The following is a 13029-nucleotide window of genomic DNA, read 5'->3' as shown; positions in this document are numbered from 1 at the left end:
ATCACACCAGACCTGACGCATGCGCAAATTTGGCAGACGGTCTCAGCTGGTAAGGAAAACAGACAGTAAATTTCCCCGAGAAGGGTGTCAGCCATATGATGAGAATCACCGGTCAAAAGTAAACAACACAAGGGTCTCTACCTGGGGGGGGGGGGGGCTATGGTGCAGACTGAGCCATTGAAATTTCAAGGGTAGGTGGGTTAAGAGGTATTTCTCTCATTATGGGAGGTTCGATTTTTTTTGAGAGGGAGATCTCTGTGTGTACGTGTTTTTTTTTTTTTTTTTTTTTTTGGGGGGGGGGGGGGAGGGGTTCGTTTTTCTTTTGCGAAGAATGGATACTCCTTTGTGTGTATGTAATTTTTTCTGCAAAGGACAACAGTTGTGCTATGAACGGTATAGTAAATAAGTGACATGATCATGAGAAATTTATATTTATATATAAGCAGGGGTTGATTTTTGTTGTTTTTTGGATAAAATCAGTATGTATTTTTTGCTCTTCTTGGACCCTCAGCACTTTGAGGGCCCTCTTTCAGAAGCTTTTCCTTAACTGTTTCTCTTTCTTGCCATGGGTAGTAGGGGAGGGGGAGAGTCCTAGCACAAACTACGGCGTTGAAATGTTTAGGAGGGTGTATTTTAGAAGAATTGATTGGTTTCTTTTTTGGAAGGATCGCGTTCTTGGGGTCAGTGCTCTTTATCATTCGAAGAGGGGGAGGGGTGAAACATTGCCGTTGGAAATGGACATTTTTGGAAAGGATCTTTAAGTTCCAATTTTTAGACCTGATAACAGAATCTAGAATTCTGCAATCTTTACTTCAGCCAGATTGAGTTAGGCTACTAATAAAATTATCAGTCATATACAGGGTGAGTTTGATCGAATCTGCCATACGAAAGGAGGTGATAAAAGAGCCCAAGCGGAGCATAGAACCACCCATTAGCGTGTCGAATCCTTAACTGTAACCCCGTCATGGTAGATGTAGATATAAAGAAAATGAGTAAAAAAACAAAATTCAGAGAAAACGACCGATTTCTGAAATTCCTAAAGAACCTACACATAAAATAAGTACATATTTAGAAAGAGCAGAGTAAATCCTACGAAGTGATTTTTCCCCCCATCAAGATAGTCGCATTTTACAGCGAGCTACAAGCTTTGAAACATTGGACACACTCAGAACCGAAATGGTGCCTAAGTTTTCAATCGACTTTTTCCAAAACAACCGTATGAGCTACAATCAGGCAAATCTAACCAAAAACTGGCCCATTTCACTAGCTTTCAGATGATACAACCAGTCGGAAAGAAAAATGGCCGACTCCGACTCCTGGATTTTGAAACGTCCGACTCCGGCTTTTTTAATTTATTATTTTTTTTTTCAAATCTCCCCCCCCCCCCATGGAAAGGGGGAAAACCCCTAAACGAAGATTGAAATACTAATTCCTTTTTATGAAATTTTCTTGATGTATTCTACTGTAAACCTAAGATGCATACAACGTTAGAAGTTGAATTTGAAAATCAAATCATCCAATAGTTGCAATTTCTAAAGTGAGATTACTTAAAAAGCCCATTTTTTGAAAAATTGAAAAAGATTAATTTGTTTCTCTTTAATGTTCAACTAATAGATGTGGATAAAATCCCGTGCTTTTAAATTTTCAAACTGTAACTTAAGAGGAAAAAAAAAAAAAACTTTTTTGCTAGGTGAAAAAACTTTTTTTGAGAGGGGGCGTCCCCCCTTCCGGGTGACGCCCATCTGGTGGGTGACACCTCAACATAATTTCAGAGTCCATAAAAATTGAAATACTTTATTTCTAAAAAAAATGCCCAATGGTAAATCTTAGATTTCATCTTAAAAATTTCAACGAAAACTTTGCACTATATTGCGAGGAGAGGTGGGTACATGTACGTCTGGAGCAAATTTTACACAAAATGCGGCTGTATACAGCTTTGTACGAATAGCTTTTTACTATATCTACATTTCTTGGCTCAATTTTAATTTTAGTTTTATTGGCAGCCCCAAAGCAGAATGGTACTAAATTTGCGAAGTTCGTCGCAGAACAATTCTGTTCAAATGTGAAAGGAAAACTCAAAAAGCAGAAATTCTGTACAAAATCTGCAGAAACTGCAGATTTATTACAAAGATCTTCAATGAAAGATACAATTTCTGTATATTTCTTCAAATGAGAAAAAAATCTAAAATTACATTGATTCGGCAGAAAGCTCGCGTAAAATGTTGAATTTGATGCGTCATTTCCTGGTTTTTTGCAGGGGGAGGGGGAAGGGCAAAAGTTAAATCTTTGCCTGAAGACTGAGTACTAAACAAATAAATAAAACGTTCCTTTCATACTCCTGTATGAAACAATGATTTCGGGATCCTGCCTGATTTGTGAAAAGGTCTCGTTTCTACGTGAACTATGCTTAAAGTACTTGCAGAACAATTTTAGTCAAATGATTTTACGTTGCAGAACATCACAAAGCATTCTGCTTTGGGGATTCGCAGCTTTAGAATTAACCTCACTATGAAGAATTTATGATTAACTACAATTACTGATTGTTGTAACCAATAAATCATGTTGTGATTTTATTTTGTACTTTTTAGTGATAACCAAGCTCTCTTGGATAAAGTCTTTAAATTAAAAAAAAAAAAACATTTATATTTTATTGGATTTTTTGGATTCGCGCTTTCTTTCGTAACAACACTTCTTTGAATTTACCAAGCAACGTCAGAAGTTTCCCAACTTGCTCAAACGATACATTCTTTTTACTATTTTATAACCGAGATCGAGGGTAAAAAATATATTATTACTTTTATATGAAAGTGATTACTACTTAGAAAATGTTAGGCGAAAAAACTATTTGCTGACAGTTAATATCAGTTAAATCAAGTTAGAAAATAAGCAAACTAGGAGACTGCGGCGTAGTTTACAGAAAGTTCGATAAAGAATCAAACAAAGCTGGTTACCACAATGACAGTTATTTTCTTATTATAGTATGCTTTTATACATGTAATCAAATAAATTGGCAGTCAGTTTTTTAAAGATTGCAAGGAGAGTCAGTGAAAGTTAAAGAAAAAAAAAAAAAAGAAACCCGGAGTGGGAGTCGGCATGTTTTCGAACGACTCCGAGACCTCAAAATCAGTCAGACTCCGACACCACAGCCCTGGATACAACCAAATTACATTGGGCTTCAAGTCCAGCAGAAATTCAGCAAAGAGTCGCACATTTCTGTTTTAAATTTCGTGTTTCACGTAAGCATGTTGCTTTCTTTGTTTAAGAAAATGATATTTTTATATCAGAATAATAGTTTTAACATTTTATTAAGTGAAAAAACAAAAGAGATAACAATAAGTAGAAATACAAGAAGCATTACTTTCCCATGCTTTTTACAAAGGGGAAAAAAGATACACTAACATCAATGAGTGCATTGAATCAATCTTCAAAATCTACAACAAAGATGCTGAATTTGGTTGCCGCCACACCTGATACATGCCTTTGCTTTTTTGCAAACAGAAACGACCGTTGCTCTAAGTGAAATTTCATTTCTTAGTTTCACTACTGTTCCATCAAGCCGGTTGCTCAATTTCTGCAAACTGGCCACTTCTGCGTTGTAAAATTCTTGTTTTAAGAATCCCGAAACAAAGAAGTCCACTGGAGTCAGATCTGGTGGTCTAGGTGTCCAAGGAATGAGGACCGTACTACCAACCCATTGGGGATACTGTTCAGTCAGAAAATCTTGAACGGCATTTGAAGAATGTGTAGGGGCTCCATCGCGTTGGAAAATTAATTTCGTTCTCTCTAGAACAGGAATAGCATCATGTAAGCCAGGCAAATGATGTTCAATGAACTCTAAATATGTGTTTCCTGTTAGGCTACTTCGAAATACATACGGAACAATCAAATGTTCTTCGATTGTGTCAAACCAAACATTTAAGCTGAATCGAGTTCAGAATGATGAGCTTCGGGTTAAAACAGGATTATGCTCAGCATATTGACGCCAGTTACGCAAATTTATGATGCCCACTCTAGTGAACAACGACTCATCTGTGCACAGTATATTTCTTAGAAAATGGTGTTCTTCAATGTCTCGGGCTAGTAGTCATCTGCAAAATGCTACCTGCTTTCCTGAATCTGAATTGCGCAATTCCTGTAGTAGTGTGAAATGGTAAATGTGATACTTGTTTTGGTGCAACGTTTTCATAACTTCATTTTGTGAAAGTCCACCTTCTGTGTAACAATCGTGCGTGTATTTACACTTGGGTTTTCCACTACTCGGTCCAGAACATACTCCTCAACAACGGCAGAACCGTGAGCCAGGACCCTTTCCTGTTTCGGAGAGAGCGGAAATCATATTACAACACGATAGAGCCCCTACACATTCTTCAAATGCCGTGCGAGATTTTCTCACTAAACAGTATCCCACTGTAAAAACGATTCAGAAACGTTCCTGAAAAATAATAGGCAGCTGATGTGCCCAATTTCTACCAGTAACATATCGTACAAAAACCAGGAACGTTTTCCGATAAAAGTCAGTAACCTTTCTGAAATATTGGGAAATCTCCCCTGTTAAAGCCAGTCGTGATCTTTCTAGACAAATGAAATTGGTTTAGTGTATTTGATTAGAGCCTTCCTAATTTACTAAGAATGCTCCAGGGCATTCAAGGCTTAAGCTGCGGGAAAATTGCAAGCAAGAACTGAGCATGGACCTTGCCCGCAATTCCTACCTCACAAGCTGCAGCTATCCAGTGACTTATTTGCTCCCATTGGGAGCTTAGTCAATCCAGATGGGCCGTAATCAAGCTAAAGCCAATACATTTAATAAACACGCGCGTTCAATCTTTAAACTGGTAGCAAAAAATATTTTTTACACCAGTACAAAGTCTGCATTCGTGCATCTTTTAGCAATTCAGGAAACTTTTTTGCGAAAATACTTGATTTTGCGGGGAAATAGGTGAAAACCTCTGAAATCCCGAAACAGTCCACGGAAATAACCAGTAACGTTTCGGAATTTTTTTACAGTGCCCCAATGGGTTGTTCGTATATGCGGTCCTCATTCCTTAACCACCTTGACCACCAAATTGTAATCCAGTGGACTTCTTCGTTTGGGGATTCTTAAAACAAGAATTTTACAACGCAGAAGTAGCCTGTTTGCAGGGGTGCCCCCTCCCCAAGTTCAATGGCGCACATCTCCCCCCCCCCCAATTTTTCTCAATCCTCTTTTTTTTTTAATCTCTTTTTTAAAGTTATTTTTTAATAATATTTTATTTATTTTTTAAAAATATTTTTTATTTATTTATTTGTTTTTAATTGTTATTTTATTAGAAAAGTTCAGTGCTACGCCAATAACATACACACACACATACAAACTAAATAAGTAAATGAAATAAAATGTAAACAGAGTAAAATAAATTAATTCAAAATTAAAATTAAATAATAAAAAAATAAAATTTTAAAAAAATTTAAAAAAATCCGCAAAAATTTCGATGGCGCAACTTGCGCCATAATCCTTCGTCCGTGGGCTCCCTGCCAGTTTGCAGGAATTGAGCAACCGACTTTATGGAACAATAGTGAAACTAAAAAATGAAATTTTAATCGGAGCAACGGTCATTTCCGTTCGCAAAAAGGCAAGGGCCATGTATCAGGTGTGGCGGCAACCAAATTCAACATCTATTGTAAGTTTTGAAGATTGATTCAATGTACTCATTGTGATGTAAGAGTAACTTTTTTTGTTATTGGTTTTCCCTTTGTAAAAGCACGGGAAAGTAATACTTCTTTTATTTTTACTTATTATTATCTTTTTTTTTTTTTTTTTTCACTTAATAAAATGTTAAAACTAATATTCTGTTATAAAAATATCATTTTCTTAAGCAACATGCTTACGTGAAACACAAAATTCAAAACAGAAAAGTGCGACATTCGCTGGTTTTCCTTTATCAACGCATTTTTACACTGTTTCAAACAAAAGCCTGAATTTCTACTGAATTTGAAGCTTAATATGATTTGTTCTTGTATCATCTGAAAGCTAGTGAAATGGGTCAGTTTTTGGTAGATTTTCCCGATTGTAGCTCATACCGTTGTTTTTGAAAATGTCGATTGAAAACTATGGCACCATTTCAATTCTGAGTGTGTGCAATGCTTCAAAGCTTGTAGCTCGCTGTAAAATGCGACTATCTTGATGAGGAAAAAAATCAGTTTGTAGGATTTACTCTGCTCTTTCTAAATATGTACTTATTTTATGCGTAGGTTCTACAGGAATTTTAGAAATCGGTCATTTTCTCAGAATTTTTTTACTCATTTTCCTTATATCTACCATAACTCGGTTACAGTTAAGGGTTGGACACGATAATTGGTGGTTCTGTTGTCCACTTGGGTTCTTCTATCACCCGGTTTCGTATAGAAGATTCGATCTAACTCACCCCGTCCTTATGTCACCACAGAACTTTTCAAATAATATAAAGTCAACAGAGTGACTAGAAAGTAGAAACAATGGACAAACATCAGCTCTCACACTGTAAAAACGATTCAGAAACGTTCCTGGAAAATAATAGGCAGCTGATGTGCCCAATTTCTTTCAGTAACATATCTTGGAAAAATCAGGAACGTTTTCCGCTAAAAGTCAGTAACCTTTCTGAAATTAACCTTGAAACTTTTTGAAGAAGTGCGAAATCTCCCGTGTTAAAGCCAGTCCTGTCTCTAGAACCTTCTATGAAAATTAAGTAGGTTTAGTGTGATTGATTAGAAACTTCCTGATTTACCAAGGCACCATAAAAAGCAGACTGACCTCGACCAAAGCTATGCAAGAAGGAACCAAGCATATCTCTTGCCTGCAATTCCTGCCTTGCAAAGCTGTAGCTATCCATTGACTTTTTCGCTCCCATTGGGAGCTTAGTCAAACTGGACAGACCGTAAGCATCTTCAGACCGGTACACTTAATAAATACGCTCATTCGATCTTTAAACTGGCTGCTAAAAATATTTTCCACATCAGTGAAAAGTCTGCACGCGTGCAACTTGTAGCGATTCAGGAAACTTTTTTGTGAAGATACTTGTTTTTACGGGGAAATAGGTGAAAACGTGTGAAACCCCGAGACGTTCCACGGAAATAACCAGTAACGTTTCGGAATTTTTTTTAAAGTGCATAGAATGTCAGGAATTGGGAAGGAAAGCAATCTTTTAGATGAATTTTTCAGGAAATTCATAAGGATGACAAAACTTTGACCCTGCATTCATTGAAGGCTCCCTTGTCAGAACAGGTTGCAGGCCTCCTCCTTTTTGTCAATATGGGCACATAAAAATTAATTTTAATCGCATTTTTTTTTCATCTCAGGCTTTTTTTCAAGCCAGGCCTAATTGTATTGCAATAATAATCCTAAATTCCCATGTGTGGGGGGAGTGGATAAACAAAACTAAAAGCTAAACAAGTTGCAATAAAACTTTACTCACATGTGTCAAATTTAATATTTTTTAAAGACAGTTGGAGAGACAAAGATAAATGCATTTAAATCTAAAGCACCTTTTGAAAATAATTCATTGGTCTCTTTCAACAATTTTGACACTACAAATTGTGGCACAAAATAGTCCTTGCTTTTACTGTACAAAAAATGTCTTTTAGAATCAGAGTGGAGTGGTGTAGTCAAAGGGGGATGGTGCTCTTTTAACCTCCTTCTACTTTTTAACTAAGCCCCAGGAATTACTTCCATGGGTAGCAAAGCAAGGCTCGACTAACTAAAAGTGAGGCCCAAGGCCCACAATAATTTGGAGGTCCTCTGAAGGCTATTATTTTAAAAATGTATGTATTTTTTGTATAGTTGTAATGCTTTGCATAATTCTTTAAGTAATTTGGAGCCCCTTAGGAAGAGAGGAGAGAGGGCCCCAGGCCCAGGCCTAGTAGGCCTGTGCCGTAATCAGGCCTTGATGGGTAGAACTGGTTTGCAACATTTACTTCTACAAATTTTATCTCTTGAGTTAGTAAATAAGTAAAAGAAGAAATGAAAGACTTTGAATCTTTATCAAAGACAATGTTATATTAATTTTTGCATTAAATTATTGTTTTTGTTACTATTCCTTTAATAGTAGATTGGTATTTATTTATTTTCGATAGTAATCGATATTTTAACCATTAGAACATGCCACACTCTAAACATATCACCATCTCAAGGAAAAAAAACTCATTTAAGTAAAAGAGACAGCCCCTTGACTAAATTTAAAATAATTTCATTTTTTAGAAATGCTTTTTGCTGCATGGACTTTTTATCGAAAGAGAGGAAAAGCTTTGTCATTTTTGACTTTTCCTTAAGAAAAACTTAAACAACATTCATTTTTAAGAAAAATAAACAATAAGAAACAAACTGAAAATTTAATCAACAAAAATATTAACTGCTTATATTCATTAAATTTAGAGGAAAACCATAATAAAATAAAATTTTCCAGTAGGCAGCTAGGGCCTTGCTGAATTATTGCAGGAGGGCCCAAAAGTTAAAGATCTGACCAGGGGCATGCACAGAAGGGGAGAAGGGACAACTGTTGGACCGGGCCAGAGCCTGAAGGGGGCACAATATGTTTAAAACTAGGAATGAAATATAGGAGTAAACAATATGGAGGGGGGCCCGGAAAAGTCATTTGTGACGGACCCCAAAATTTCTGTGCACGACCATGGATCCAACCCTGATAAAGAATATTGTCATATAGCAGATTTAAAATTCCTTCTTTTTACCTGTATTTACATTGAACACGTTCCTAAACCAGGAGAGTAACATGAAAACCTTTGGAAAAACTTTAAAATAGGATCTCTTGATTAAGTAAATAATTAAATAGATTAAAACAATGTTATTTTATTGCGCACCAAAGTCTGTGCACACTACTGTTACTTGTACTGTCGGTTATGGCTGTATTTAAGGGGTGGGTTTTTAGGGTTCAAATCCTGTCCAAAAGTTTTTGAAACTATTCAAAAACAAGTTTCTCATTAGGATCTTTGTTTCACTTTTTAAAATTCTTTCTTTCTTTCTTTTTTTTTTCAATTTCTTTTAAAAAATAAAGTTATTACTGTTGACGAATTGTTTTAACTCAGTGTAATTATTTATAGTTACTTATTTATTTTTGTTGTAGTGAACATCATTTCTTACAAGACAAAACAGCATTTCCTTCAGATTTTGAATACCTGGCGCTGCCAAAAACGTCACAATTCTTTAAATTTGAAATAGCCAAATTCTTATTTAATATATTTTTACCATCGTCAAAAAATATGAATATAAGATGTATTACTTCGAAAGTGTGTACAGAGTGTATAATACGCATCCATTTTTTTAGTTATTACAGGGTTCATACTCTATTTGGATGAAAAAATTCCATGACTTTTCCAAGACTTTTTCATGACTTCAATAAAAATTTTCATGACCTTGTTTACGAAGAGAATAACACTACTTAATCTCAAACTTGCTAATTTTTGGAAATGAGCTTTAGCAAAACGCCTACAGGAATGCCACAGCCTCATTGAAACACTTACTCGTAATGGAAAAAATATAAGTGTACACTTAAAAAACTAAACTAATCTTATTTGTCTTCATCGTTTAAATTTAAGTAAAGTAATAATTCAGTGAAACTAAAATTATGATGCTTAAATGTCTTTTTTTTTTATATATAAACAAGCAGAATGATAATGAATGAGGCAAAGGTTGAATGAGTCATCATTAAGTTTCAATAAATTTGCTTCAAAAGTTGCATTTCAGTGTCAACAGCGCATTTAATCATTCACATAATTTGACAGTATTTTGGTTCTTTAAAGTAAAGCCCCATAATTTAGTTATTTATGTTTCTAAACCAGATATTTTTTGAAAAAAACCATTCAATAATGAATCAATCTTCTGATTCAAAAGTACTTGTTTTGTTTACTTATGTTCACATTTTTAAATGCATATAAATTAATAGATTCAGAAATTCCAGAACATGTTCGATTCTTGACATTGAATGTAGCAGTGGGTCCATGGATTAGTTTTGTGGGCCGAATGTTGGGCACTACTGTAGTACTACTTTAGAGTGTTAGAATTCCCCTTTTTCTGTATTCTATCGCCTGACTAAAGATCTTTACTTTATAAAACCTTCAACAAATTAAGGTAAACTCTGATAAATTTAACAACGAAGTTCTTACGAGTACTGGAATCGAACTCGGATGCAAATGGATGATGCTTTTTTGACTCGGATGCTTTTTTGAGTGGGCAACAGAAGTGGATACAAAGATTTTTAAAAATTCAGATTTGATTTTGGGATCGTTCAATTTTCCACTTTTAATAACTTTTGTGCTATCACTCAGGCTCAATATTTGTAATGCTCCATTAGTTAATGTTATTTTATATCTGTCCAGGACATTTTTCCATGACTTGAAATAAATTCCATGACTTTTACTGGAAATTTCAATTTTCCATGACTTTCCAGGATTTCCATGACCCGAACGAACCCTGTTATTAAAATAATATCAAATAATTAACAGGGGTGAAGTCATGTACGTATCAATTTTTTTCTTCATTTAAGAAGTTTGTCATGTTTCACATTTGATCAGATTAATGCAGTAGCATCCTCGCATTGAAATAACCTATTGTAACAAAAACCAAATAGAATATTCAAATGAAATCGAATTTTAAAGCTCATATTGATTTCAGGCTTGTTTTGTGTTGGTAAAATCCTCCACAAAACAAAGGTTTGTTTACATCTCTGTTGTCCGTGTATACCTGTAAAATGCTACTCAAAGTTATTTAGTCATCTGATAATTTAGTACAGTTTTCATTTAATTTGTGGAATGTTGAAAAAAAAATTCAGTTTAGTACATTTGCAATTAAAAATTAGTTCATTTGTTATTCTTCCCAGACATGATGTTGTTCGGTTTTCGGTAATATACCCTTTTATGACTTTGGAAATTCAAAATTGGAAATCATTCTAAACAAACACATTCGTTTTGAAAGTTCCCTTCAAAATAATGTTCGCAGCCAAAGAGCTATATTTGATTATTTTATAAATCATGTTAATACTTGTAACAAAACGAAATGAAAGCCTTTTAAAGTATTCAATAAAACATATTCAAAGACAATTAAAAAAAATATTTAAGCTTTTTTAACTCAAACAATGACTCAAAAAGATAGCAACTTTGTTTGATTTAATTTAAATGATTTGTTCGTTGATAAGTTATTGGTGAAAAAAGAGGGAAAGTTTAAAAAATAATAAGAGGAAAAAAAAGGTCAAATTAGTAAAACTATATGAACTATAGTTAATTTCAATAACTGTCCAGTTTTTAATATCCAAATATCTTAAACAGATACATATCCTAAAGTGTAAGAAATATCTACAATAAAAGCAACATTTTATTAATAAAAATTGTACAAAATATTTCAATAGCAGTCCTAAAATTTAGGGAAAGGACATTGTAATTAAAAATCAATTTTACTATTGAACTTCAAGTTAAACAGCTTGAAATTCAAGAATCTGTAATACAATACTTCAAAATTTTATAAATCGAATTTGTGTCAATTTAAGTGCCTATCTTTACAAGGAACAACAAAACACACAGAGCACATTTTATGAACAAGAACGAAACAACAGACGATAATTAATTTAAAAAAAATAATACAGGCAACAGTTAAAATCTTTGGGAATTTTTATTTTAAAACATTTGATACATTTAAACTTTTTGAAAAGCTGTCATCACAGATCTGATCAATAATTCTTTCGGGAAATGTACTTAATTTCTTTACAGACACAATAAAACACAGACGGCTTTTGCATTACTAATTTCCACGCATGACAACAACGAGACAGAAGTAAAACAATAACACTTACCTTTCCCTGGGACTGCTTCCGGTGTGTTGACCAGGATAAACCTGTAATTTCTCTTCGCTAACGGCGATTCGATTAAGCCGATCATTTCCATCTTGAGTTCTCAATACAGCGTTTTTTGTACTGGCTGCTACTGTATTAAGTTTCTGTACTGCAACATTGCACTTTCCGAAATCAGTTTGCAAGCTCAAGTTATATATACCGAGTTTTGTATCCCTGTGAGTTCCATCCAAGGAAATATTAGATAAAAAACTATATGCAGCTAGCCGGCGTCTTGATTTTTGCCGTTTACTCAACGCACTCATACCACATTCACTCGCCAGCATTGAACTGCTGCAGACAGCTGATGACAATAAGCATTAAATAATATTTAGAACAGCGAAGCTAAGAAAACAGTACTTTTCCTTTTAATTCGTGGACGTGTCCTGCCATCTATCGGCGAGAAGGGTTACTAATTTGTTATTGATATTTTCCTATCAACTGGACGTAATACGGAAGCACAAAGTTAAAAAAAAAATATTGCAGCATTTACTTAAGGAATATTTTTACACATTTGTTATTCATTATTTTTCTTGTATGAAATTATTCAATTTACTTCTTGTTAGGTTATTGCTGCAAATAAAAATATAATAAAAATGAAACGAAAGCAAAAATGTGCAACTGCAGTGGTGTTAAATTTTTCTTTTAACCCGAGGACCGCATCTTATACTAAAATAAATCTCGCGGACCAGAATATATTTGAATCTTTTCCCCAGGTTACATGGGAGATTAATTATTATCAGAGGTAGAGATGTGCTCGCGGCGGGGTGGGGGGGGGGGGGGAGCAGTTCATGTCGCCAAAGGTGCCCATCTCACGAAGAGGTCCCCCCTGCCTCCCTAGGTCCGTTAATTTTTCCAGGGGGTCAAAGGAGAAAAACTGAATTCACATTACTTTGAAATATAGCAACATTACGCCCACATTTTAGAAGATAAAACTCATTAATTCTCAAACCCTGGCTTTGTCCCCCTTGCCTACTCTAACCCCCTAGTGGTCAATTTCCCCTTCCTGATCCCCTTTAATGACTGCCTGCACCCCCCCCCCAAAAAAAGAAAAAGCCATCAAATTGAAAAAAAAAAAAAAATTCAAACAGAGTGCCCGCCTGCCCCTAATAAGAGCAATGGCGCACCCCCCCTAAATATTGCGAAGATCCCTCTTGCGAAAAATACCCCTCAATCCCCCTCCCCC

The 13029-nt window shown here is 34.9% G+C and overlaps 1 protein-coding gene across 1 annotated transcript in view; it reads right to left on the bottom strand.

Annotated features, from left to right (window-relative positions):
* Positions 1-12112, bottom strand: part of LOC129228030 (CDK5 and ABL1 enzyme substrate 1-like) — a 46190-nt gene extending 34078 nt beyond the window's left edge. Inside the window, exon 1 of the mRNA XM_054862656.1 lies at positions 11808-12112. Within this exon, the coding sequence (XP_054718631.1) occupies positions 11808-12109 (302 nt within the window). The 5' untranslated portion in view covers positions 12110-12112. The remainder of the gene's footprint in view (positions 1-11807) is intronic.
* Between the last annotated feature and the right edge of the window lie 917 nt (positions 12113-13029).

Source organism: Uloborus diversus, chromosome 8 (assembly GCF_026930045.1).
Source record: "Uloborus diversus isolate 005 chromosome 8, Udiv.v.3.1, whole genome shotgun sequence".
Classification (NCBI taxonomy): Eukaryota; Metazoa; Arthropoda; class Arachnida; order Araneae; family Uloboridae; genus Uloborus; species Uloborus diversus.
The sequence above is the reverse complement of the archived record's forward strand: the minus strand, read 5'-3'. Positions and strand labels throughout refer to the sequence as shown.